The following is a 26906-nucleotide window of genomic DNA, read 5'->3' on the forward strand; positions in this document are numbered from 1 at the left end:
GGAATGCACTGCTATTTTTTTCTGGACAAGAAGAAGGGCAGTATCAGCCTTCACACTTCTGCACATCTGGCCAGCAGACTGCAGGAAGGAGGGTATAAATGTGGCTAATCAGTTAGTTTGTAATGGCATTCCTTTCTTCTGATGAAATCTGAGCCTCATTGCTTAAATATTCCCAGTATATCATATGTCATGTCTCAAAAATAATCTCTTATATGAACAGTGGAGAAAAATGTGCTTGGATGGCAACAGAACTGTAAAAATATGTGTTAATTATTTCAAGAATTTAATGACTCCATCTGTCCAATGCAGGGCATCATGTACTCACACTCTGAATCAAGGACCATTTTAACTGCTGTTCCACTTTATCTGTGCAAAAGTAGGGAGCAAAAGCAATAACATTATTTTGCAAATCAGTAATAGACAACTATGTCCGAAACTCACCGTGAGGCCTTCATAGTGCTGCACTGGTTTATGATCTGATTGGTGTCAGCCACAAGCCGAGTCATCTTTGCTTGGGTCCTCATGTCTGGTTAGTTAGACAATATTTAATCAATCTTTTTTCTTTTTCACACCTATGTTGATGTGGTGGGGGAGCCTTAGCACTAAGTCTAATATCCTGCCATGGAAGCTGTGACAGAAAGACACAGGAAGGCTAAAGGGGCGGTGGCTCCGAGTGTCTCTGAGGAAACGTTATTCTTTTCTCTACCAGCTTATATATGTGATACAGGAGACTCAATTACTCCAGTAAATGGGACAATTATAGGACGATTATAATGATAAAATGTCCACTACAAACTGTTCTTAATGTTTTACAAAATAAAAATACTCTAAAGTATAATCTGTCCAGGGATATTTGTACTGTTTTGTGTGAAAAGATACAGTGACTTTTTGCGAGTCCTGTCTGGGCATCATAAAAACCTTAAATTACAAACAGAGGGGGGCAAAAATGTATACACACTTCAACAAAAGAAAAACCTGTATAAAAGTTAGTTGTTCATTGAGGGTTAAACATAAATCACCCTTGAACATAAAACTACAGATGCTACTATAATTCAATTCAGCTCTAAGTCTCTAAATAATGTGTATCCATTTTCCTCTGTAGTTAGTTACTGTCACTCGGGAAATTACCCTTCTGAGAATCAACACGAGCTGTAGCTGTTAACTGGTCTTAGCTGCTTCCAAGAACTGGTTTATTGCAGGTTATAACTGGGTAGTGCTGCCTGGCTTTGAGTAAAGATAAAAGTTAGTTTTAAAACACTATAGCAAACATGCTAGGGAAGTGTAAACACCTACAATAATAGTACAGTTTTACTTATAGCTAAAACCACTGAAAAAACTGTAGCATATAGAAGCTGGTGTTGGTGGTGACCAGCATGTTGGTGGCCTAACCAGATACTCACTCACTCACTTTCTTAACCGCTTATCCAATTAGGGTTGCGGATTGGGGGTGGGTGGGTGCTGGAGCCTATCCCAGCTTTTCAATGGGCGCAAGGCACACAGTAACACCCTGGATGGGGCACCAGTCCATCGCAGGGCAGACACACTTACAGACACACACACACACCCATTTACCTATAGGACAATTCAGTGTCTCCAATTAACCTGACTGCACGTTTTTGGACTGTGGGAGGACACCGGAGCTCCTGGAGGAAACCCACACTGATACGGGGAGAACATGCAAACTCCTTACAAAAAGGACCCAGACCGCCCCGCGTAGGGATCAAACCCAGGACCTTCTTGCTGTGAGGCGACAGTGCTACCCACCGAGCCACCCTAACCAGATAATCTAACATAGAAATACCATCAATACATAATACACATTAAGAATAAAATTCATCATTACACATTAGCTTAGACCAGCAACCAGCTAATGTTTCAACAATTTTGACACAATAAGTCACATACCTAAGCAGCCAGCTAATAGCCTACCTATGGCAAGCAAAGTATTAGTTTTTTTTAAACTGCTGTTTTTTGTTAAATTACAGATACTATATTGTTTGAAATAGATCTTCAGCCAGAATCTAACTGTATTAATCATTATATAAAGACAAAACAAGAAGTAAACATGCATAAGCAGAATTATTTAAAAGGAAGGAAAAAAGGAGAGAGGAGAGAAAGAAAAGAAGGACCATAATCACTTATACATGGGTAAAAAGAGACGTCCCGGTTCAACGTACAACCTTTGTTTTCAAATCATTTTTTATTATTTTTTTTCTGATGTGTCCTGAACATAGTGTTGAAGTGTCTTTACTTTCAAGTTTGCAGAAAAAAAAAGAAACAGAAACAAACCAATTTCAGTTTTCACCAAAATTCGTTTGACTCAAGATTTTTTTTGGTCATTTTTTATTTTTATTTTGTTTTAAAAAATAGAAGGAAAAGGAACATGATGCTTTTAAAAACATTTATCTATACTCATCTTTCAATAATACTATTCTTTTTTTTTAATTCCTGAAGATGAAGTTCCACGGTGTGGCATGCACATAGCACATGCAGTTCTGGAAGTTAAATACTTTCACGTTTTTAGTTCTGAAAACTTTTTTTCTTCTTTTTTTCAGGTTTTTGTACTTTTCTTTCTTTTTCCATGGTGGCTCCTACATTGCTGGTTACCTTTGTGTAAGTATTTTGCCTGATGAAAGTAGGGGGGTGACGTTGTTAGTAGCGGTGCTGTATGAGGGTGTAAAAGAAAAATGCATGTCTGGACTGGTGCAGCGCATGCCCACACATGCACACACACATACCCACAGCCACAAACACCCTCCAATGGTGAATGAGTTCAGTGTATCGACAAAAGAATAAACTCTCGCATGCAAATAAAATAACATCTGATTTATAAGCTTGCTCTCTCTCACACACACTCCTGCTTGCTACAGTTTCTGGCTCCCACTTGCATTATAACCTTATGCACAATATACTGAGCAGATAAAATAATAAGTTCTTTCCACATCACGTTGTGTATTAAGTCATGATGTTGGAACAAGCATATTCATTATTTATTATTCGTTATTGAAATAAGTCTTACTGTTACCAGACCTTGTTTGGAGGAAGGGAGTCATTGCACTTTTTATGCTTTGGTGACACTTTCTATAAATAATCTTATTTACTATGCACTATAAAAATGATTAATTCATAAATATGTCTATATATTTTACCCATTACTGCCCTTTTCCATCCCTGATGGATCCTCACACCCACCTTGCACCTCCCTTCACCTAGGAGTGAAATATGTTTTTACTATAGTCACCTCCTGGCATGTTCTAGAGCTGGGAGGAAGACAAAAACACAGGGGTAGAACATGCCAAAATTTGACTGTGTGGCACCAACACTGCCGGGTATATTACGGGTGTTTAAGGTATGGTGTACACTGTACACTGCAAACCTGACAAGAACAAAGCAGCTAACAAAGATGATTTGAACATTAATGAATGAAACTTATTACAAGCATAAACAAAAGCATAAACCAAGCAAAATCATATCATACAGACATATAATTGTTATAACTTATGGCTTATACAAACATGATTTAAAAGAAAAGTAACCAAACATTGTTTACTTCAAAAATGTGAAGGTCCCATAACATAGAAGAACATAAATATACATCACAAAGAAGATTTGCTAAACATGACCATCATCATAAACATAGGGAATCATTCAAACCCTGGATCCTAGCAGTAGTGGGTTAGCGCAATTTACCACTGTGCCACCTGAGCGTCTCCATTGCTAATACATTGTAAGATCAATCCTTGATTATGTATTGATGGTCAAGAGCTTTAAGTGTTCATGATGCCTTTCCGTCCCCCATGAAACAAAAGGAGACTGGACATTATAGTCATCTGTGAGCTCCTCTGATTTGCCCAATGTGACTGGCTTTATATTTTTTGGAGGAAGCATGTGTTAGCCGCCACCATCACGGACTGTTTGCTGTCCAGTGATATTGGGAACTTGAAGTAAGAAATAGCAGTAACTAAATTAGGAGTTAATGCTACATGTTTTAAAATAATTTGAGATCCCAATTTGATGTTATGTAAGTTAAAGTTCATATCTTTTTTAATATTTAAATCATATCAAGTTTAGTTAACTAAAGAATACGCTGTCACAATTTCAAGTGGCTTACTTTATAGTTCTTTTGCTTAATTTTGGCTATTCCAAATACACAGGCAGACAATCAGACAAACAGACAGATAAACAAACAAACGATGGACAGGTAGAGAGACAAAGATGGATAGACGGATGGATGGATGAATAAGGCACTGAACAATTAAGTCAGTGTTACATTCCACACATGCTAACGCTAACACTAAACCTGCAAGGGGAGCCTTTATCTCTCTCAAATGTTAAAGTTATCGTGTTACCAGTGACTATAACTTATATAGACTTTGTGTAAAAATAAATGCTTGCTTTCTCTTTCTCACGTTCAGACGCAATCACTCGTACTGGTAATTACAGGCATGTTTTTGTGTGAAATGTTCCCACGAGTGGGTATGCATGTTAAAACTGAATGCTACATACAGAATGATGGCTGTGTCCTTCCCAACAATGTTGTTTGGCAGTGTATCTGAGTGGACAGAATCGTTGTAAATAAGGAGAACATATTCTGGCCTTTGGGACACAAAGATTAGCAGGACACAAGAACAAATAAAACGCTCCGGTCATTATTTTTTTTCAACCCATGCACTTCGGTCAGCTGTGCTACATGTTCCTGTGCAGTTTGACCGGCTGTGTTACATGTCCTGAACACAGAGCAAGAAGGGTGCACTAGAAAAGTCTTACATCCCAGTGTTACAGACAGAAACATGGAACAGAAAACGTGTGACACAAAGCCAGTCATAACCACAGGCCTGGTACTGTGTTAGACACAGCGCCATCTATCGGTCTGTTAGAGGTAGTGGAGCTCTGTTCTCTTTACAGATACACAATTCATTCAGACTACTCTAACATTACAACGCGTTCCTAACTGGAACAATTGCACTGAAATAGTTTCTTTTCCTTCCTTTATTTTCTTTCTTTTTTTTACAACTGGGTTTACTGAACAGAACCGCTAAACTTTGATTGTATATAAAGTATTTACCATTTTGCCACTGGCATTGTGCTTGTGCTGGTGCTGGTTTCAGAGCTGGTACTTAATCCAAGACATTGACCCTGCGAGCTCTGAGGCTGTGCTAATTTGTAGCTATAAGAATGATCAATACTCAGTCTGCTTACACAACCGTGCTTTAAATTGAAATAGCATCAAACAAAACAGGACCTATACTTTCTTTAGGCACATTTACATTTGTAGCAATATATAACCTAAGCAACTGAGGGTTAAGGGCCTTGCTCAGGGGCCCAACAGTGGTAATCTGGCAGAGGTGGGGATTGAACCAGCAACCTTCTGAATACTAGTCCAGGACCTTAACCACTAGGCTACAGCTGCCACGTAATAGCCTAGTGGTTACTATGGGGCAGAACATAAACATCCAGTACAATTCAGAGAAAGTGCTGGATTTTAAGGTGTTTAAGTAAATAGTGAATTATACACAAAATCATCAACCATGAAACTGCAATGAAGAGGCTACATACTACAACTAACATCTGACACACTATCTAGTAGATTGTAATATGTAATATGGAAAGCAGCAGTAGTCCTTTGAGCTCAGAACAAATTACAAGTAGGATTTATTTGAATGAAATAGTCAAAGTGACTCCAATAGTCTTGCTAAAACCTTCTTTGCACAATTACACATTCACAGTAAAGGTATGTGTTATAACCTGCATGTATGTAATCTGTTTCTGATGTATGATTATAATGCCAGAGGTAAGACTTGTAAAAGCCCAGCTCTTTAACCAGTAGAAACGTTGGCCAGTTCCTAAATAAGGTTCGCTGCTTTCCTAAACAAGCACCAGTTCTGGCACTGGCACAGAGGCACAAGGTCAGTGAAAAATGGTAAACGGGTTCCTGTCCACTTAAAATAAGCACACAAAGGGGCTTAATACAATATCAGCTCTAATAATAGTTATAATAATAATAATAATTGTTTTTATCATAAAAATATGTTGATTTAGGTAGGTTATATCTTAATTATGTACAACTGCATCAGTTCACAATTAATATACACATATAATTAATTATACTCATCATTCATCATACCTTGTTATACCTTATTTTTTTTTATAAATTTGTATCTCGCTGTGTTTACATCTAATATAAAATGTTTTTCTACTTTTAATCAGTAACAGACATGTGGGATGTCTGCAGGTACCCTTAATACTTACTATATATTATTGGAAAGTTTGCAGTGAGTTTTAAAGTTAGGGACACGATTCTGCTGGTTATCGGCCACTTTTGGTTGAATTAACATTATTCTGTATTGTTGAATGTATGTGTAAGTGTAAGTGTATACCACAGCTGGCCTGCATCACACAGCATATTAATAATATAATACAAAAAGATACTTGAGGGATATGTTCCACCTTCTGGTTGTTTTGACTAATGCAATGGTGCTCTTAAAATAAATATAGAAGTTGAACAGTATTGACCATCATGTTTCTTCATTTACAGTGGTACAGTTTGGTCATTTATACCATGTAATGCAGTATCACTGCTTTAACAGCTATTGTCACTAGATGAATAAATTACCATGTAAGCCATTGGTAAAGCAATAGAATATGCTTGTACCACCTTAATTCTGTAATCATTTATGTGAACTTGAAACTAAAGACTTGATTAAATGTCGAATAAATTTTTGTAGTTAAATGAGAGGACCTGCAGACACCCTGGACATGTGTTTGTAAAATACCAGTAGGGACTAAAAGTGAGACTACCATGGCCCAGAATGCATCACTGCCACAGAGCTCCACATACCACACGAACAGAACCACAATAAAACAAATATGGCAATACAGAGAACAGTGCTGAATCAAAACCGAAACGAGATACAAAATCAAATCACAAACATCATCATCATCATCATCTTTGACATCCTTATCATCCGAAGATGTAAACATCATCAAAACAAATCAAATCAAACGATGAAGAGGTTCTCTCTCTTCTCGCCTTCCCTGCTTCCTCCTCACTCCATCACACCCTGGAAGACTGGAGGAAGGGGAAAAGAGTCCACGTAACGTGTGTGTGTGTGTGTGTGTGTGTGTATATATATATACAGTATTCTACTTTCTGTATGTGTGTGTGTGGGGGGGGTGTTTGGGGGATCGATGTGTGTGCTTATGAGTGTGTCGATGGCAGGGTCTGTGTGCTTGCATGTCTTTGTGCGAGTAAGCAAACTACAATACTATGCAAGATTAATGCATGATGTTATAAAAGCTCTATCTCCAAAAATAATTGTGCTATCGAGTCAGTACCCTTCTACTCATTTTTTTGTGTGTGTGGTAGAGACACTGCCTTTTCGCAGCCAGGCTGAGAACTGATTATAAAATTGTTCCAATAAATCAGTTTAATAAAAGTAGCGCACAAAAAGTGTTGGCCTCTTGTCCCCTTTGTGCCATCCCTAACGAGGACGAGGGACGGTTTCAGAGAGGAGTGGGAAAAAAGGCGGGGCTGGGGGCAGGAGAGAGAGAACTTCACACACATAACAAAAAATCGACCAAGAAACGTACCCTCCCCTCGATTCATTCAGTTTCTCTGATCATTTTTTTCTTTTGTTTCGATCATGCAGGAGTTTTAAGGGATTTTTTTTATCTAGTTCAAACAAAGCTTAGCAGTGCAACAGAAGAATCAAGCGTCAATGTTTCCAACAAGAAGTAGAAGAAGAAAAGCCGTATAAGAGTTAAGACTGGTTAGTTTTTTTCCCCTCATTTGTGTTTCTTTTCTCTCTTTTTTTAGGTTGGGGGGTGTGGTTGGTCAGTAGCTGTGTAGCTATGAGGGGGTTTGGATTTCCAATAGAGTCAGGGTGTCTGTGTGCCCATGCCCGACCCTAAGCAAAACCCACCCACACACACACATACACGCACCCGTACACGCTCACACACACGGCCGATAGCCTCACGCTCACGGAAATAATTATTAACAGTAAACACAGATGATAAAACTCATCAATATTACCCAACATGTGGGTGGATTTTTGCAATAGATAGAGCTCCAGTCAGGCCGCAATTCTCCTCGTTGAGACTTTTTCGAGTTCCGTTTCTCGTCGCTGTGATGTGGCTCGCTGATTTGTCTGCAGAAGAAACGCGGCGTGTCCAGAAAGAGCGCGGACGTTCCTCCTGTTGAAATATTGGAATTTTTCCCGAGTCCATTATCAATTTTACCTCCAACTCTGAGCTCGTTTTTTCTCACCCACCCCACCCGTTTCACACCCCTTGTCAGTCACTTTATGTCTACGCCCTCTGCAGGGAAACTTTAGGCAGCTAGGAAAAGAAGTGGAAAGAAAAATAAGAAAGCATGCCTTGATTTCCCCCAGAGGAACCCAGTACACACCTCTGGAGCATGCAGACTTGGGGGTTGCATCCTGTTTCAGCTTTGTTTCCCACCTCTTTCCCTGTCAAATCTGGCACCAACTGATTTTTGGTGCTTACCCAAAGCATAGAGACATCGCTGTCTCTGCTGAGAGATTGTCTTGCTTCCGGCAGAGTCTCATTCCAGTGATCCCTTAATTCTTTACTCTCTTACCCTGGAGCATGCAGATTGTGAGGCTTTGTTCCCTGCAAGAGCAGATCGCCCGTGGTAACATCCCCCTTTTCTGCATCCTTGGTTCCTCCCCTGCCCTCCACTCTCCCAGAGGCTAGCACCAGTCATCCTCATCTGTCTCACTGTAGGGTTCATGCAGCCCTTTCCTGGGCCCTCTGGGATGTGGGGGCTTGTGAGGCGCACCATGAGGAGGTGCATGGCGCTGAGGTGAGGGTGAGGATGAGCGGTACCCATTGGGCACACGTCGGGCACCGGAAGGACGTGCAGTCCTGGGTGAGCGTGGGTGTGGAGGTGGGTTGTGTGGGTGCGGGTTGCCCTGACCTGGGCTAGGTTCGTAAGCAGGTGGCTCTCGCCTTTCAAACTCGTAGAAGCCATCGCCTGCCCCACTTTCTGAGGAACCCGGGCACCAGCGGCCTCTTCGGCTGGAGCCGTGATGAGGGGGTACTGGAGGTTCGGAGCCGGGCGGAGAGAAGCGGCGCTGGGTAGGGGTGGGCAGACGGCTTTGTGGGCCTGAAGGGGGTGTGCCGACTGGTTTACGGACCACGGGTGAATAGGTGACGTGTGGGCGTGGAGTGGCGGGTGTCTGGGGCAGCTGGCGGCGCCCTCGCCGAGGCGTGCTCGTCCCAGACGTCGAGGGCACGGGGCTGCCGCTCACCGAACTACTGCCCTACATGAAAATGGGACAAGGCAAATAAAACAAAAAAAGAACGACAAAATTTATCCACAAAACGACAGACAAAGAGCAAGAGAGACAACAACGACAAGAGAAAAAATAACAAAAGACACCAAGAAGTGGCAGAGTGACGTGAGCGAATGCAAAAAAGATTAAAGAATGAAACAATCCAACGTTGAAAAGCAACATGTCACATAAAGAGGACACAAACAAAAGACCAGAAATGGGAGAAAACAAATGAAGAGGAATTGAATTCCATTGGAACAGTGAAAAAGACCTAATCATTATGTCAGCTATCATAAACAAACTGCAAACTATGAGATCTACGATCAACTTTGTAATATTAGATAAGCTCTCTAAGATATATAATCAACTCTGAGATCTATAATTAACTCTTTAAGATATATCATCAACTTTGTAAGATCTAAGATCAATTCTGTAAGATCTAATATCAACTTTGTAAGTTCTATGATCAATTCTGTGAGATCTATGATCAACTATATGTGAGATCTATAATCAATCTATGAGATCTACGATCAACTGTATGTGAGATCTAGGATAAACTTTGAGATATTAGATAAACTCTATAAGCTTTATATTCAACTCTGTGAAATCTATGATCAATTCTGTGAGATCTATGATCAACTCTCTGAGATCTATAAGTGAGATCTAAGGTAAAGTCTGTAAGATTGATAATCAACTATGTAACTATGCTGTTATAATGAACTCTGTAAGATCTAAGATCAATTCTGTGCGATACTTGATCAACTCTGTAAGATCTTTGATCAACTCGTTGAGATCCATGATCTACTATGTGAGATCTATAAATAACTGTGGGATATAAGGAAAAGTCTGTGAGATCTATAATCAAAACTATAAAATATAAGGTAAAATCTGTGAGATCTTTGATCAATTCTGTGCGATCTTTGATCAACTCTGTGAGATCTATGATCAATTCTGTAAGGTATAAGGTAAACTCTGAGAGATATATGATCAACTCTGAGATCTATGATCAACTCTGTAGAATCTAAGATCAATTCTGTGAGATCTATAATCTATAATTAACAGCGAGCTCTAAGGTAAATTCTGTCAGACATGATCAACTCAATATAAGTTTACATTTATGGTAAACTGTACGATTCTGTAAAAAGAAAATTCTAATTTAAACCATAATAATAAATCAATCCTCCACTACAAACACTTGTTCCAGTGGACAGTTGGGGGAAAACACAGTGCAGTGCAAAGGGAACTTTAAAATCCATCAGTGCCGATGGATTCACAGTGGAGCGAGGAAGGAGCGTGTGTGTATTTCTCATGCCAGTGTGTCCAAGCCCACCTGCCGGTGAGTGAGGCACTCCCTGCCCTCGCTGGGCGAGCGGGACCAACGGCGTTGCCGTTGCCCGTAGTCTCCTCGATCTCTCTCAGGAGTGTAGCGCTCCTTTTCTACAGAGCTGTGGTGGTGGTGATGGTGGTGGTGGTGGTGGCGCCGCTCCTTGGCTCGGCCCCGCTCGCGTTCCTTCTCCTTGGGTGGCATGTCTCCTGACTGTGTGGTGGTGCTCAGATCCGTGCCAAGACCTGCCATGTAATTGCTGGGTTACGATTATATTCACATGATACAAACCTCATTCTTTAAAAAAAGTTGGAACATTTTTGTAAAAAGCAATAAAAACAAAAAAATTAATCTGTGATTTGTTTATTTTACTAAATATTTATCAAAATATTAAGTCTTTTCTCTGACCTGTGTCGGCATCTGTGTAGCGGCTGAGCGATCTCTCAGACGCGCGGTGGCTGCGATCTCTGCGCCGGTGCCCGTGCCTCTGGCCTTCCTCCGGCATCACCCGCTCCATGGCGTAGTCCTCGCCCCGCGGTCCTCGCCCCATGCGCCCGTGACCGAGCGACGAGGCTGAGCGCTTCATCGGGCTGTTGTCTGTTATGGTCTGTAAGAGAAAGCAGGAAGGAAGAGGACAAACAGACAGTGAAGGAAGAGAGAAGGTGGTTAATGATTAATGAGAAACGCACCCGGAGAAGCTGAGACAGGAGCTGAAGATCTAAAGCGTTGATGTGTGTGTGTGCATGTGTGTGTATACAAGATACTGCCCAGCTGTCTGCCGGTTTCTGTGTGTTTGGCGTACACACACACACACATACACTTGGACGCAGCCACGCATACACATCCATCATGCCATCTCCAGCACGCTTATGGGCAAAGAAAAATGTCAAAGAAAAACAAAAAGAAAAAGCGGCAAGAGAGAAAACAGCTCATGCCATGCATTACAGTGGCACCCTGGCACATCATTTACCATTCTGTATCACTGTCAACACTACCTGCTGTGCCACCCTGGTTTATTTATATATATTAAACCTGGGATACTTCTCCAAAACTCTCCAAGAAAATAAAGGTTATATATATAAAATGTAGGAGTTATCGAGCTTTTACCTTTTCACCTCCCCAAGCGTTCATGATTGCACTACATTATATAAATATATGTAATGTCTTTTTAAAGGAAGTCAAAGTTTACATACACTGGCAACGGCCGTCTTAGGATTTTAAATAATTCTGCAACCATTTTTTCCTTTGATTAAATGACTTCAGCACAAGTTTTTTTGCCCCCCCCCTCTCAAAAAAAGTATAGGTATAGGTCTCACTTTATCCTAACCAGCAGGCCTCTGGTCTTAAATAGCTGGCATTAGTTTTTACATCTTTGCCAGCCTCTAATTACTTCGCTTTTACAGCTGAGCTCTAAATGGAAGTACCAGAGTAAACACTGGTATTGTACAGTCCCCACTAATCCAATACTGCAAGTTGAAAATGGTTGTACATCATATATCTAGTTACCAGAACATGCCTCGTTGGAAGAAACATATCTGCACATGCAGCAATGAGCCTGACAGTGCAATACAGGCATTGTTGGACAAAAAAAAACAGACAAGACAACGGTGAGAACACGTGAGACACGGACATGTCTAAATGCGATGCAGAAAAGGAGGATGTATTTTTTCCTTTCCTCTGTGTTAAAGTACCCTGAACGAAAAGCTTGACTGTACTAAAACTACTTAAATAACTTTTATAATTTTCTTATTTTATTTTATTCTGCTCTATTTTATTTACACTGTACTGGAGCTGCTGTAACACTCGAATTTCCCCCATGGGCATCAATAAAGGAATCTTATCTTATCTTATCTTATCTTACTGTGAGTAAACTGTAGCATTATTGTTGTGGTTTACTGTGTCTGCCTACTCGTAATCACTGGAAATGCAGTATAATTATTGTAATTAAGACCTGTGTTTACATCTTACATACATCTTACATCCAACGCACATCCTGATATTGCAGAGTAAGATGTGGCCCTGGGTCAACAGCGGAGGTGCTTAAATTACAATTGTTCAACCAATCACAAACTAACTGCTATGACATCACCACATTTGCTGGGCTTTTCTATTTTTTTTTTATTTTTAACCTCAACCAGAGAAGCTCCGTGCCACGCACTGAATCCCCTGCAAAAGGTAAGATATTTCTTTTAGAAGTTTCTTGTTATACATGCTTTTAACATGTAGTAGTACTGGTTTTGCTTACACAGAATAATATTTTAGATACTGTAGCCTTGGCTTGGCTAATCTCTCATAGCTTTTGCTATGCTAGCTAGTTAAGCTAGCTGGCTAACCTAATGGTAAATCTGAGAAATCTATGAAATGCTTTCACACTGTTAAAATTTTGCTTGGAACAATGATTTCCAACAAATACTGAAAGTAACACAGTTGCTGGATCTTTTAGCGTACCCATTACCTAGCTAGATAGCTAGCATAGTTAGCCGACCTATGCAGTTTTAGGAAAATCATGCCTAATATTTACTTAAAGACATCATATAGGATCGCTGTGTTAACCCAGAAGCAGTCCATTTTATATTAACTTAGCAGCAAAGTTCTGGAACTGACAGTTTAGTTTTAATGAAACAGTAAGCTAGTTAGCATATTATGTGGTCCCAGGAACATCATCTATGTGGTTCCAGGAACATCATCTATGTGGTCCCAGGAACATCATCTACGTGGTTCCAGGAACATTATCTATGTGGTCTCATCTATGTGGTTCCAGGAACATCATCTATGTGGTCCCAGGAACATCATCTACGTATGTGGTTCCAGGAACATCATCTATGTGGTCCCAGGAACATCATCTATGTGGTCCCAGGAACATCATCTATGTGGTCCCAGGAAGATGATAGATGATGTTCCTGGGACCACATAGATGATGTTCCTGGAACCACATAGATGATGTGTATTGAGTACAATATCTAAAATATTATTCTGTGTAAGCAAAACCAGTACTACACATGTTAAAAGCATGTATACCAAGAAACTTCTAAAAGAAATATCTGACCTTCTGCAGGGGATTCAGTGCGTGGCACGGAGCTTCTCTGGTTGAGGTTAAAAATAAAAAAAAATAGAAAGGCCCAGCAAATGTGGTGATGTCATAGCAGTTAGTTTGTGATTGGTTAAACAATTTTAATTTAAGCACCTCTGCTGTTGACCCAGGGCCACATCTTACTCTGCAATATCAGGACGTGCTACATCCAACATTAAGTGGCTGACTCTGGCTATGCACTACTGTTATCCACGTATAAATGTTAATTAACTATAAGATAAATCCCTAAGAATACAAGTGATACTAAAACAGTACTTGCGCATGTATGTACACATTGTACCATAGGGGGGTGTCAAAATAGCAACCACACCATTCATAGTGTACTAATTAGAAATAATAGTAGGGTACTAGGGTTAGGGTTATATGTGATTTGGGATACAGCCACAGTAATGTTTTGATTTCTGTAAGTGCTTCAGAATATGTGAGTCTGCCTATACATTTTAAAGGTATCCAGAAAAGAACTAACACTTCAATTGGAATATTCATGATTAATAATTCATTTATTCATTACTTGTATGTTTTTATCCTGTTCAGGGCTGCTGTGGGTCTGAATCATTAAGCGAAAGGCAGGAAACACCCCGGACAGGTCGGCAGTTCATTACAGGGCAATATAGAATTATTCATACTTGAATTAATAGGAAAAACACCAATGAAAGATTATTATTCATTATTTAATTTTTTTTAACTGGTTAAATAAAACTGTTCAGGGGTACTTGAAGAAAGAGTAGGACTTTCTAGTGGTGTAATAGCAGATCAACAGATGGAAAATTGGAACATACGCAGAGGTTATTCCCCCGATGCCTTCCTCTCCTCCTTGGCTGCTGCTAAAGCCATAAGCACACAGAGCCACATTGCAAATAACACACACAGAGAAATGACACAAAACACACACACACACACACACACACACACACACACACACACACACACACAAAGCCACCAGGATAAGGATACGAGAGTAAAAATACAAAAAAGAAAATAGGGAGACCAGGAAACAGGGAGTAACAGAGGAAGAGGGCAAGGAAAAAAAAGAGAGAGAGATTCCGGTTAGAAACAGAATCAGTCATAAAGGGGAAAGACACTTAACACAGTAACACACACATAAACACACAGCAGTGTTAGAACAGCATGGTAACACCATCAGCATGGTTCGGTGGGGTGGATACAGGATAGAAATGAATACTACACTATACTCTGCAGACATGTACAGTAAGCGTGGCACCACACCATCCTCACCTTCACTACAATCACACAAACGCTATCACGAGTACCCAAGACACACTATAACACAACATCTGTATAAAACACGTTCACATAGACACACCTGGAACCTCAGCAGCTTTTAGCATGCATACACACAGATTTCACTACACACTACCCTGTGTACGGCTGATTTCTGCCTATACTTTCATATATACTAGAGAAACACAAAGTGTCCACATACCTTTGGGCATATAATGTATTTATGAACTTAGGTGCTGGACTTCGCAGGATTTTCCCAGATGGTTTGTTTATTATTTGTCCAAGCCATCCAGGTCAATTTGTTATTATATTTTTGCTGTATGTATATACTGTAACTTAACTATTATGTTTAAGTGGCAGCCAGTTACAGCAGCTCATCTTCTATGCATGCTTTTTTTGTTTTTACTGTATTTTAACTTATTTACTAGATTATTAAAGTTTTCAACCTCTTATCTTTTATATATCCTTACATTTCTATTTTTTATATATGTGTAAACACTTTTATATCTTTATATTTTTGAAAGCTGCTGTAACATTTCCCCCTGTCAGATAAAGATATCTCATCTTATTTTATTTTATCTTATCATATCTTATCTTATGCTCCCTTTCAAAGACTGTCATACAAATCCACTAAATATTTCAGCAAACTTAAATAAACCTGTAGCTTTTATTATTGTACATTAAATGTATCTGTAATTCAAACCTGAAATGTTGTTATTGGTGCTGGCAAAGCTGATTTAAAGTACAGCACAACTACTGTAGATATAAAGCTCTACCACACAGGGCTTTAATTCAGCTAGTGTCTATAACCAAAAAAAAAAAAAAGAAGAACAAACCCTCTGATATAGAATTTAACAATAACACTTGCTTGTGAAGTGATCAGCTATAAATGTTAGGCTACACTGCAAGACGAAGATAAAAAACAGAATTCAATTGTCAGAACCTTAATTTTGACATATATTTGACTAATATGTAAAGTAAATAATCATATTAATTTATGCACTTTTATTATATATGCAGCATATTTTAAATTCTAATATGATCTGCTAAAGAGGTTATTGTTTATTAAGACCTGATTTTTTGTCTTATAAAAAGAGAAACCTGGACATGTGCACTGAGAGCTCTATTCATGAGAAACCTGGTAACCTCTAAGCTGTGATCAGCACGTAGGTCATTTCTGTAACATGAACAGACCCACCGAAAAGGTTACCATACACCCTGAAATTAAAATGAACGTGCCAGCACAGCATGACTCTGGATACAAATAACTTTCACAAAGAAGTGATTGTCATATAGTTTGAATTGATATATGAGCCACAAAAAATCTTCAGCATGTGGCACGATTAATTAAACCTTAAAAAGGCAACAAACAAAAGAAGAAGGACCTGACTGAAACAGCTGTGTATAATTTCTGTGCTTTATTCAGCACGTGCACACGTTCTGAGTGAGCAAACACAACACTGGAGCACATGACACTAGTGAGAATGGTGTGAAATGGAATGAAAAAGGAGGTACAGAGTTAAGAGGAACAATCTGGGATGTATCCCATACCTGCCCGCAATATGCATTCAGTTCTGATGGTATTTTGGAGTTAGTGTTCGAATGCAAATTGTATTTTTCAATACATTTGATCCAAGACTGTTGTTTTTGGCATTTAGCAGATGCCTTTATACAAAGCAACTTACATTACAGGTACAGTATACAGTCTGAGCGATTGAAGGTTAAGGGCCTTGCTCAAGGGCCCAGAAGCAGAAACCTGGCAGTGGTGGGGCTTGAAACAGCAATTTATGATTACTTGCCCAGTACCTTATTAAACTATAATATAAAAATATTATACTGTGTAAATACTATCAGTTTATGCTAACCATTACTGACAGTCTAGTCACTTCCAATTCCCGATTGCGAATAAGCTGACAACACAATACCCAATTTGATCAAGAAAAGCTAACACGTGTCCAATCTGCAGCCATTTCTTTTCACCTGCCAGTGTTGGGTTCCCACTCAGAGCCGCATCACATACAGAGAGCCATGCTAGGCTCCATGTGACTCTCCTCCCATCCATACAGGTGGAAAATGTGGACGTCTGGCCAAAGACGCACCTACAGTATTTCACGCATACTTCATTGTTTTCTGTGGTAAGGTTGGTGAGGGGCTAAACTGTATAAGCAGTGCTAGTTTCAGCCAAGCGCAAACAGCATAAGTGATCTTTTTGGCTTGTTTATTTCTTAGCTGTAAACAGAGGATGATTTCTGTCATTCAGAAAGGTGAAAGGTGATTGGCTGAATGAAGAAAAGCAGCTAACAGACAGTGAAAAGAAGACAGGAAAGGATGAAGAGTAAAAAGCGAGAGGCTGACAAGTGCTCACTTGGTTGTCTGCCGGGAGTCGAGGCATGGAAGCTGCCCTGCTGTGGCCTTCCATCGGCAGGAAGGGCTCAGTGTCCGAGAACCCGTCCCGCCCCATCTCTCTCATCTCTACCGTCTGTGAAAAACAGAGCGAGAGAGAGAGAGAGTACGCGTGACCCCCGCAGACAGAAGGACACCTTTCTGAGTAGATGTGTGCATTTGTCATGAACCAGTCACGCCTCAGATACTAACTTATACTCTCCGTTCTCATCACAAATAGGCTTAGTCCTGATGTTCATGTCAAGGTTATAGAGGTGAAGCAATGCCATGTATGTAAAATTATCAAGAAAATCCTTCTTTATGACATGCTGTTATCAGAAATGTAAACACTACATGAGCTGTCGTGACAAATCAACAAATGTGCTGGAATATTTGGAGGTTGAAACAGCTCTCTCAGACATCTGAGCATGAACGAGCACATGAGATGGGATGAGTTTTACTATCAGACAAAGAGAAACTAGAAGAAGAACAGAAGATACACCAAGAGGAGTCACCAATGATGAGAAATGTGTTCAGGATGAGCCACAGAATCACCCGAATCTCTGATGTGTAAGTATATAGAGTATATATAAGTTCACAATAAAACACTATAAAATGACATCATAATATCAGCGAAGGCCATCGTGTCGTGTTTCAAATAAGCAGTCACATGATCCAAAAGGTGTATTACCTTAATATTACTGTTTTAAAAATATGTTGGTGCTTCCATTTGGTCAGTGTTTGTCCATTTTACATGCAAGATAAAACTAGAATCATAGGATAAACCTGTATAATAGGATTCAATAGATAAATAAATGCATCAGAGTATTTCCGTGAGCAGGAGGGTATTTTCGGTGTCCTGAGTGTGCTTGGTGTGTATTCTGAATGCATATGCGGGATACCTGTGAGGTGGGGTGGTTCTCGTTTATGTCCTCTGTTGGTTGGCCCTCTGGGCTCCAGCTGCCAGCTTTCTGAGACATCTCCTGTGCCCTTGCTGTTACCCATGACTGGCTCTCTGGGATGCCTCCATCTAACGCCCTAATCATACACAAATTAATACAAACCAATTCTGTAAAGACTTTGTGGAAGCCTGAGTTGGTCACTGGCCACTACTCCAGTGTGCAGGGTTGGGTGGGGGTTACACGAGTTTATTTACAGTAAGTCTTACATCATTTTAAATCTCAGGAGAGGTAAATTTAGAGAGATGATATACCAGATATACCAGAACTGTCAAGTCAAACGTTTACTTACATATTTACTTAATTTAACAGAGGATCTTTCTGAATTTGTCACAATGTTCAAAGTACTTCATATTGTTTTATTGCTATTGTCTAGGATACATTAAAGCCTGGCTATGTTCTGGCTGTGATAAACTGACCAAAAAGCAAAAACCAATAGAGGTCAGGCTTTGTGTGCACACTATACTTACATATACGTATTGTATATTTATTAATATACAGTCAGAATAAATGGGTTTTCTGAACTAAATCAATAAAAAACAGAAATCCTGCATCCGAAGATCTTTCCAATGTAGACTGGATCGTTTTTCTTTCCAGAGAAGTACACTTTTAAACTGTACTTGCAAAAGCAGAAACAATGAAGCTTCCAAAATACACTTACAGTGTGTTAGTAGGGTCCAGTTGTGCTTCGGGGAGGCCGTTGAGTCCGTGCCCAGCGTCCTGGGTTGGTGAAGGTGGCTCCAAGCGCTGAAACATTAATGGCGTTCGATTCTGTGTAAGATACAACATGGCCTACAGCTGGTATCAGGCAAGCAGATGGGAAAATGGGAAAAAATGGGGGGTGGGAAAGAGAGATGGGATACAGGGCATCCCAGGCACAAATGGGAGGGCATCCACGGGCGGCTGGAGGCACTCAGACTGGTAAGATAGGAGGCATTCTGGGATTTGGAGTTTGGTGAATCAATGAGGTGATTCTCTGAGCAAAGCTATCAAGGAATGTCAATGGTGCCATGCGGAAAATTCATTTACCGGTCAAGCCAATAAATGAATGGCACTGGTAACCAGTTGGGTGCAAAACTATAGTATAGGTATAGTTGAGATTTGTTTCCTCTTTTTGTAATTTTTGTAGTCACTCAGATTGGGTGCTGGTGCATGTTGCACTATAGTCATGTAGACTCTGTCAGCATCATCATTCAGCAAACCAACCAGACACCAGAATCTCATCATATATATAAAACTTTAATATTTTTGTACAGGATGAAGTTTAAGTCTTACCAAACTGCTTCTAATGCAAACATAATAATTGCAGTTATATAGATAACTATGGTAGTTATCTAACTTTAGAAGCCACTATTTAACTTTCAGAATCACGTTTTTCAGTTTGATAACCAAGAATCCCGCCCTCACATCCAAGACGCAGCTATTTTTTTCACCCTTTATCTCCCAGTCGAGTTATTTCCAATTCCCGATTATCTGATTAAGAAGAGCTGACATATGTCCAATCTGCCACTTCTTTTCACCTACCAGTGTTGGGTTGTGTATCTTAAATTTTAAAGCTTTAATAGGTTCAAAACATAAATAAACAAGAAATTTCTGAAGTCAATAGTGTCTTATGTTTATTCAGAACGATCAATATTTAGATTGAGTAATCATTAGAAAAAGGGGTTTGAGCTTAAATCTAGATCCAGGTTTTATATTCCGTCTAAATAACTCTGCAGTAAACCCAGTAAGTCACCCAGTATGAGCTACTACACACACAAACTTTAAAAAGCAACTAACTGGTTTAATAGATCGGAAATGAAACCCTGAGAACATTTTCAGTTGCAAAGGAGTAAATGGATTTATGCAAGCAAAGCATACAATCAGAACATACAGATCTCAACATACAGATCTCAACATACAGATCTCAACACACAGATCTCACGGGTAGTTCAAGCTGTTAGATTTGGAGGTGAAAGGTTTATGGATAATTGGAAGCAAAAAAGAGGGAATGTTTTGCTTCTGGAGGGATCTGATGAATTAATGTACAGTAAAGATCTTCAAACCATTTAGCCCTGATTTACTAAAAGTCTTACTATGTAAAATATTTTTTTTTAAACTGCAAAAAAGGAAAAAATACAGTGTGTTCACGTTTAAACAAACCAATGTTCATACATTGAATCATACAGAATTTATAAGAAAGTACAAGAAAAAGAATTTGCTCTGTTTGGTCTGCATCATAGCCACGTCTCTATTGGATCTGATGATTGAAACATGGACAACCTAATAATTTACATGTTGCTACAATTATTCTTAGTAAATAACCTGCAACACGCCCACTTACAACAGACACAATCTACTGTGATTGAATTTTCTTACTAAAGAGTTTGTACTAAATCTGAGCCTTTAGAGCTGAGGTAGAACATTCCAGTGCACTGTGTTGACTTGAATTATGTGTAATTTCATTAGTTTTGGGGAGAATAATTCTCAGATCGATGGACGCCTCTGATTTTTAGGTAAATGCGCAGTCGATGAGTTTAAAGATACTGATGAAGCACATTCTAAGCCTTTAAGGAACCCTGTGGCAATGCTAAGCATAAGGTTCTCTCCATTATTCACGATATACATTTGCACAATATTCGGTATACTCAAGCATTAAACAGAATTAAGTCAAGTGCTACTGACTAATATGGGGTAAACATGTGGTATGGTACAATGATTCACCAACTACTACAAATATTACAGTTATCAACCATGTGCATCATACCAAAACAGTACTGCATTTCTACTAAGATCCAACATACTTTATATGACCAAAAGTATGTGGACACCTGACCATTAGTTCACTGGACACTGGACATGGACATCACAATTCACAACAGTGGACAGCCCTCCCCTCCTTGGGGCTATAACATCCTCTAATTTCTGAGAAGGATTTTGAATCATGTTTGTGGGAATTTGTGCCCAGTTTGGACCTTAAACCCTAAAGCCTTAAACCTGAACTTAATTAATAATGGAATGCATTTATTTGTCTTATATACATATACAGGTGTACAGTGCAGTAAAATTCTTACTTCGCATATCCCGGCATGTTTGGAAGCTGGGGTCAGAGTGCAGGGTCAGCGCCCCTGGAGCCGAGAGGGTTAAGGGTCTTGCTCAAGAGCCCAACAGTGGCTGCAAGGCAGCACTGGGATTTGAACTCTCAACCTTTCAATTGATAGTCGAAAGCTCTACCCACTAGGCTACCACTGTCGTCAAATATTTAGTCAATGTAGTGTATCAGTTTTGTTTGATAAATTATAAACTTGAGTGTTCTACTTGGGAGAAACCTGGCAACCTTGTAGGTGTAAAATGCATTATAGTAGTTCTAAATGAATTGCCTAGAACTTTAGCTTTATGAAAGACATCAAGCACTTACAGTATGTAGGACAAATATGGAGACAAAATTCCTATTATCTATTGACTGAAAGCAAACCACTTTAAGTTTCGGACTCTACTGTAGTTGTAGCTGTGGCTCCTACAAGAATGACACAACAGTCCTAAAGCTGAAAGCAGACCAGGAACAGAGCAAAGCAAACAAGCAGAGAGAGCGTGAGAGTGAGAGGTAGACGTAAACAGGTAAAAATAAAGTTGTAGTAATTGTACCTGTTCATCCCGGAGAGCCTGGGTGCGCTTGGCCTTGCTTTGCCTGTAGTACTCCATGATCATCATGGCAGCATAAATCTTGCCAACTGTCAGGTCTGTGGCTGCTGAGAAATGTAAAAGTTACCCTGCACGATTAGACACGGGGAGGTGGACCCTGAGCGTGGGAGGGAGGGGGAATGCATGGGATTTGACTCTCATACGTACATACGTACATTTACACACAATACACTCATTCTCACACACACAGCAAATAGTCTTTTCACAAACAGACTGTTTAAACATTTTAAAGCTATAATCCACTATATGCTATCATTATCATTATACATTTTACTCTACTATTACATGTACTTAGCATTTTTATTTCTGTTCGTACCTTTATTTCTCCGTCGTGTAACACTGTTTAAAGTTTTGATTAAAACCTGTGACCAGACTGAAGGCCATTTCTGAATGAGGACCAGATACACCAAGAAAATAAACTCAAATCAGACCGACCTTTTTTTGCTGCCATTTGACATTCTGATGCTAAACGTAATCATCCCACCTCACTGAGTGTCATGTCCACTGTATCAAAAAAACCCCAACCAAGTATTCATACCCCTTAAAATTGTAAGCCTAGTTTCAGTCACTCTTTCGGTTGCTCATGTATTTAGGGGTCGCCATAGTGGGTCATTCTGATTCGATCTAATACTCATTTCCAACTCGCTCAGTTTGCTGAATGAGGGTTAACAGTCCTTATCTTTGCTAGGACTATCAAAGGAGCATTCAGAACAATCAGGGATCTTAATAAATAGAGAGCTTATTATGATAGTTATTATTATTATTATTATTATTATTTAGGGCACTTGGGTGGCTCAGTGGTAAATGCCCAGCCCTCAGCCACTAGGATTTAGGGTTTGTAATGATTGGCTATGTCTGGGGGTGGTGGCCGAGGCCCTGTGATGGACTGGTGTCCTGTATAGGTTGGGTTACTGCTTTGTCCCCCAGTGATTCCAGGGATATTAGGGCACAAGAGTGGCACAGAGGTAAGTTGTGCTAGCTCTCTATTGCTGAGATTCAGGGTTTGATTCCACAGCGGGGTTATCGGGCGGTCAGGCATACACATACAGATGATTGGCTGTGTCTGGGGATGGTGGCCAAGGCCCTGTGATGGACTAGTGTCCAGTATGGGTTGTGTTACTGCATTGAGCCCAGTGATTCCAGGGAAAACAGACCCATTGTGGCTTTGACCAGGACAAAGCAGTAGTTAAATATGAAAATGAAAGATTAATAATAATAATTATTATTATTATTATTAGGGCACATGAGTGGCACAGAGGTAACTTGTGCTAGCTCTCTACTGCTGGGATTTAGGGTTTGATTCCACAGTGGTGTTATCAGCCGGTCAGGTGTCCACATACAAATGATTGGCTGTATCTGGGGGTGGTGGCCGAGGCCTTGTGATGGACTGGTGTCCTGTATGGGATGTGTTACTGCATTGTGTCCAGTGATTTCAGGGAAAACAGACCCATTGTGACCTTGACCAGAATAAAGCAATAGTACAACATGAAAATAAAAGATTAATAATTAGGGCACAAGAGTGGCACAGAGGTAAGTTGTGCTAGCTCTCTATTACTGGGATTCCGAGTTCGAATCCTCAGCAATGTTACTGGCTGGTCAGGCATACACATACAGATAATTGGCTATGTCTGGGGATGGTGGCCGAGGCCCTGTGATGGACTGGTGTCCTGTATGGGTTGTGTTACTGCATTGTGTCCAGTGATTCCAGGAAAAACAGACAGATTGTGACCCTGACCAGGATAAAGTGATAGTACAACATGAAAATAAAATAACAATAATAATAATAAGTATTATTATTATTAGGGCACAAGAGTGGCACAGAGAGAGATTGTGTTAGCTCTCTACTGCTGGGATTCCGAGTTCAATTCCACAGCGATGTCAGGCATCCACATACAGGTGATTGGCAAGGTCTGGTGCCCCATGATGGATTAGCATAAATAAATAAACAACTGAGAATAATAAAATACATGTTGGTTGATTTGTTTTGCCAGACTCACATTTCTGAAACAAACAACAGACACTCACAGAATCCTAAACTTATTTTTTAACAACATCAGAATGTGAAAAGGCGTGAAATAAGCCCATGTAGGTCGAGCTGGTAGTATCAGGTCTCCATTGTGAAATGTCCAAGAGTCCTCAAAGGCCAGCTTCACCTTAAAAGACTTATACATGCAGAGGTTAAGGCATGTTCACGTGTTAATAAAAACTCTCTTATCGCCACAAATTATAATCCTCTGCACCACTATTGGTGGAGGACAAATTTGTGCATCATAATCATGCTTTTATTTCTAGTATCATAAATCCACATGCCTGAGGTGCCCTGGCACCATGCATTCAGCTGCGCTATCTGCTCTCTATCATGCTTCTGTGCAAACTTCCTCTAATCATCCATCTAACTGATCGCTAACGACTTTGCTGTAGGACCGTTAGCCTCGTGCACGACAGCAAAGCCAGAAATCATGCTTTTCAGAAAATTTGGTTTGCACAAGCGTTTATATCATATGTTCTTTCATTCGCTGATAAATCTGCTGATATTGTCGCCTGCGTGTGTTCAGAACCGGTTAGCTAACCAAACCCTGGAGTGAAAAGACGTCTATAGAGGTTTGATCTATAGTCAGACACCCTCTGATAAGAGCCAGCAGAGGATCTGAGTGTGGACGTTGTGGACGTGGTGGTTTACGTGAGTGTGTACTGGGATTTTTTATGTGAGTTTAGTGGGTACCCACATTTTTTGAGAAGTGCATTTGTGATTGTGTGTACACAAAATGTATTTGGGTAGGAATGATAAAGAATATAATGTTAAGGGTAAGAATATACATTATGGGTCGAGAAACTGGTCTGTCATTGTCGTATGGTCATATATAGTGTCTTCTTTATAGTGGGTTTACTATTGGCCTTGTATTTGCCCCATGTACACTATATGGTCAAAAGTATTTGGACACCTGACCTTAAGTTTGTAGGACACCCCATTTAAAAAAATAATTAACATTAAACCAGAGTGACCCCTGTAATCCGTTCAGCTATAACAGCAGCCACTCTGAGGAGGCTCCTCACCAGACTTTGATGTATGTCTGTGGGAATTTGTGCCCATTCAATCAAAATGGCATTTGTACGGCTGGGCTGTGGGGCTGAGGTCAGGGCTCTGTGCAGGACACTGGAGTTTCTTAATGTCTTTTCAAAGCTTGTTTTGTGCACAGGGCCTTCCCTAAACTGTTGCTGCAAAGTTGGAAGCATATAAGTTCCTTTGTATGATTTATTACACCTGTTATCAATTGTTGTGGCTGTGGGGTGTCCCAATACATTTGTCCATATAGTGTATATTTATGTTATAATTGACCTTTTTACATACAGATGTATGTTGGTACAAGTTGTTGGCACACTTACACTTCATTTAAGGTGTTTGAATGTGTGTGAGTGTGTGTGTGTGGTGGCTGTGCATTTAGCAAATGGATTGTTAATTTTATTTGATTGATTAATGTATTAAAATGAACGCAATGTGATACTAAAGTAAAATATTAAGCTGCCCTGGAGAAAGTGTTTTTGCTTACTGTCTGAAAGATCCGCACACTAGATGGCAGTAAACTCCTGAACTTTGAACCTATTATAGAAGAACTGGGCTACCGCCTTATTTTCAGACTGTATTCTATATTGTATCTTCAGGTGTATTAAAAGTTTGTCAGTGCAGAACATATGCAGCTATTCCGAGGAGGGGATCGAGGGGAAAAGGCCATGCCAGAGGGATTGGCTCATCAGAGGGTGCAGAGCAGTGAACAGGGCGGGGTTGAGAAGAAGCTGTCCTCTGGGGGCGAGGGTGACAGAAAACCCGGACACACAAACCTCTGGGTAACTTACCCTTGTGTGGTGTGACCAGGAGGTCTAGAGTCTTTTGGGAAAGATTGGGCCAAATCGCCATCATCTCCTTCCTCAGCTCAGCATCCATTTGGTGCTTATCGACCCCTCCTAGAGACGCACAGCAGCGGAAACCAAAAGCTATTCATTTACAACCATGCGTGGGTTCAGATGATCATGGTACATGTGCCACAATACACAAATGTAGTCATATATTATGACGCTTACAAGAAAAAGTTTGTGAACCTTTTGAAGTATTTATAGTATTCTGGCCAGACTTTGAAACATGTCTGTGTAGGTTCCCGGACAGCCGATAGCAAAAGCTAAGATTTAAACTTGAGAGTTTGAGATTTACATTTACATTTTCTGCATTTAGCAGACGCTCTTATCCAGAGCGACTTACAGAAGTGCTTCCATAGTAAACATTTCATTTCTCAAGTTTAAGTAAACAACAGTCGAAGAACACAAATCTGCTAAAACCTGTTAGAACCAAAGTGGTTTTTTTTTTTTTTTTTCTGGAAATGGAAAAATGTTAGTAAATAAGTACAAGTCAGCTCAAGTGCTTAGTAAAAGGTGGGTTTTTAATCATTTTTTAAAGACAGCAAGAGACTCAGATGTTCGGACAGAACATGATCACAATGGTTGGTCAGCATGTTGTTCCACTGGGCCACCCAAGCACCCTTACGTCCTGTTCTTCCCACTGAAAAAATCCCTATTGCAATGTAAGCACCTTTCACTTGCTTTATAATTCAGCAGTCCTGTCCAAGTTCACAAACCTTTTTTTGCAAATGTAAACAAAAACAGACTTAAGCCCATTTCACACTTGTATGCACTCCTGTCTGCTAATTTACCAGGATGAGGTAGAGGTTAACATAAGCCAAAGTTCAAATTCTTAACTGTGTAAATAATTAGCTGATAATTACCAGGTTGGCTTGTGTTAGAACATCAACCGAGACAACAGGAGGGTATTAAAGTCAAGTCAAGACTGCATTTTACCAAGTTTGTCTCCTTATCTAGTCGTATCCAATTACCAGATTGCATTACGCTTCCTTTGTACTGATGCTGATCCCTAATTCTGA

The 26906-nt window shown here is 40.0% G+C and overlaps 1 protein-coding gene across 15 annotated transcripts in view; it reads right to left on the minus strand.

The window, feature by feature from the left end:
* Positions 1-2190: 2190 nt before the first annotated feature.
* cacna1aa (calcium channel, voltage-dependent, P/Q type, alpha 1A subunit, a) overlaps positions 2191-26906 on the minus strand; it is a 94316-nt gene continuing 69600 nt past the window's right edge. For 5 of the 15 annotated variants that reach the window (XM_062984887.1, XM_062984884.1, XM_062984882.1 and 2 more), the window contains 9 exons: positions 25831-25938; positions 21922-22025; positions 18959-19068; positions 18241-18376; positions 17322-17435; positions 14494-14538; positions 11032-11230; positions 10630-10868; positions 2191-9287 (listed from right to left, as the gene is read on the minus strand). In XM_062984887.1, coding sequence (XP_062840957.1) covers positions 8715-9287; positions 10630-10868; positions 11032-11230; positions 14494-14538; positions 17322-17435; positions 18241-18376; positions 18959-19068; positions 21922-22025; positions 25831-25938 — 1628 coding nt within the window. In that variant the 3' untranslated portion in view covers positions 2191-8714. The remainder of the gene's footprint in view (positions 9288-10629; positions 10869-11031; positions 11231-14493; positions 14539-17321; positions 17436-18240; positions 18377-18958; positions 19069-21921; positions 22026-25830; positions 25939-26906) is intronic. The other 10 variants (XM_062984892.1, XM_062984885.1, XM_062984881.1 and 7 more) reach the window with 5 other exon arrangements.

Source organism: Trichomycterus rosablanca, chromosome 22 (genome assembly GCF_030014385.1).
Source record: "Trichomycterus rosablanca isolate fTriRos1 chromosome 22, fTriRos1.hap1, whole genome shotgun sequence".
Lineage (NCBI taxonomy): Eukaryota > Metazoa > Chordata > Actinopteri > Siluriformes > Trichomycteridae > Trichomycterus > Trichomycterus rosablanca.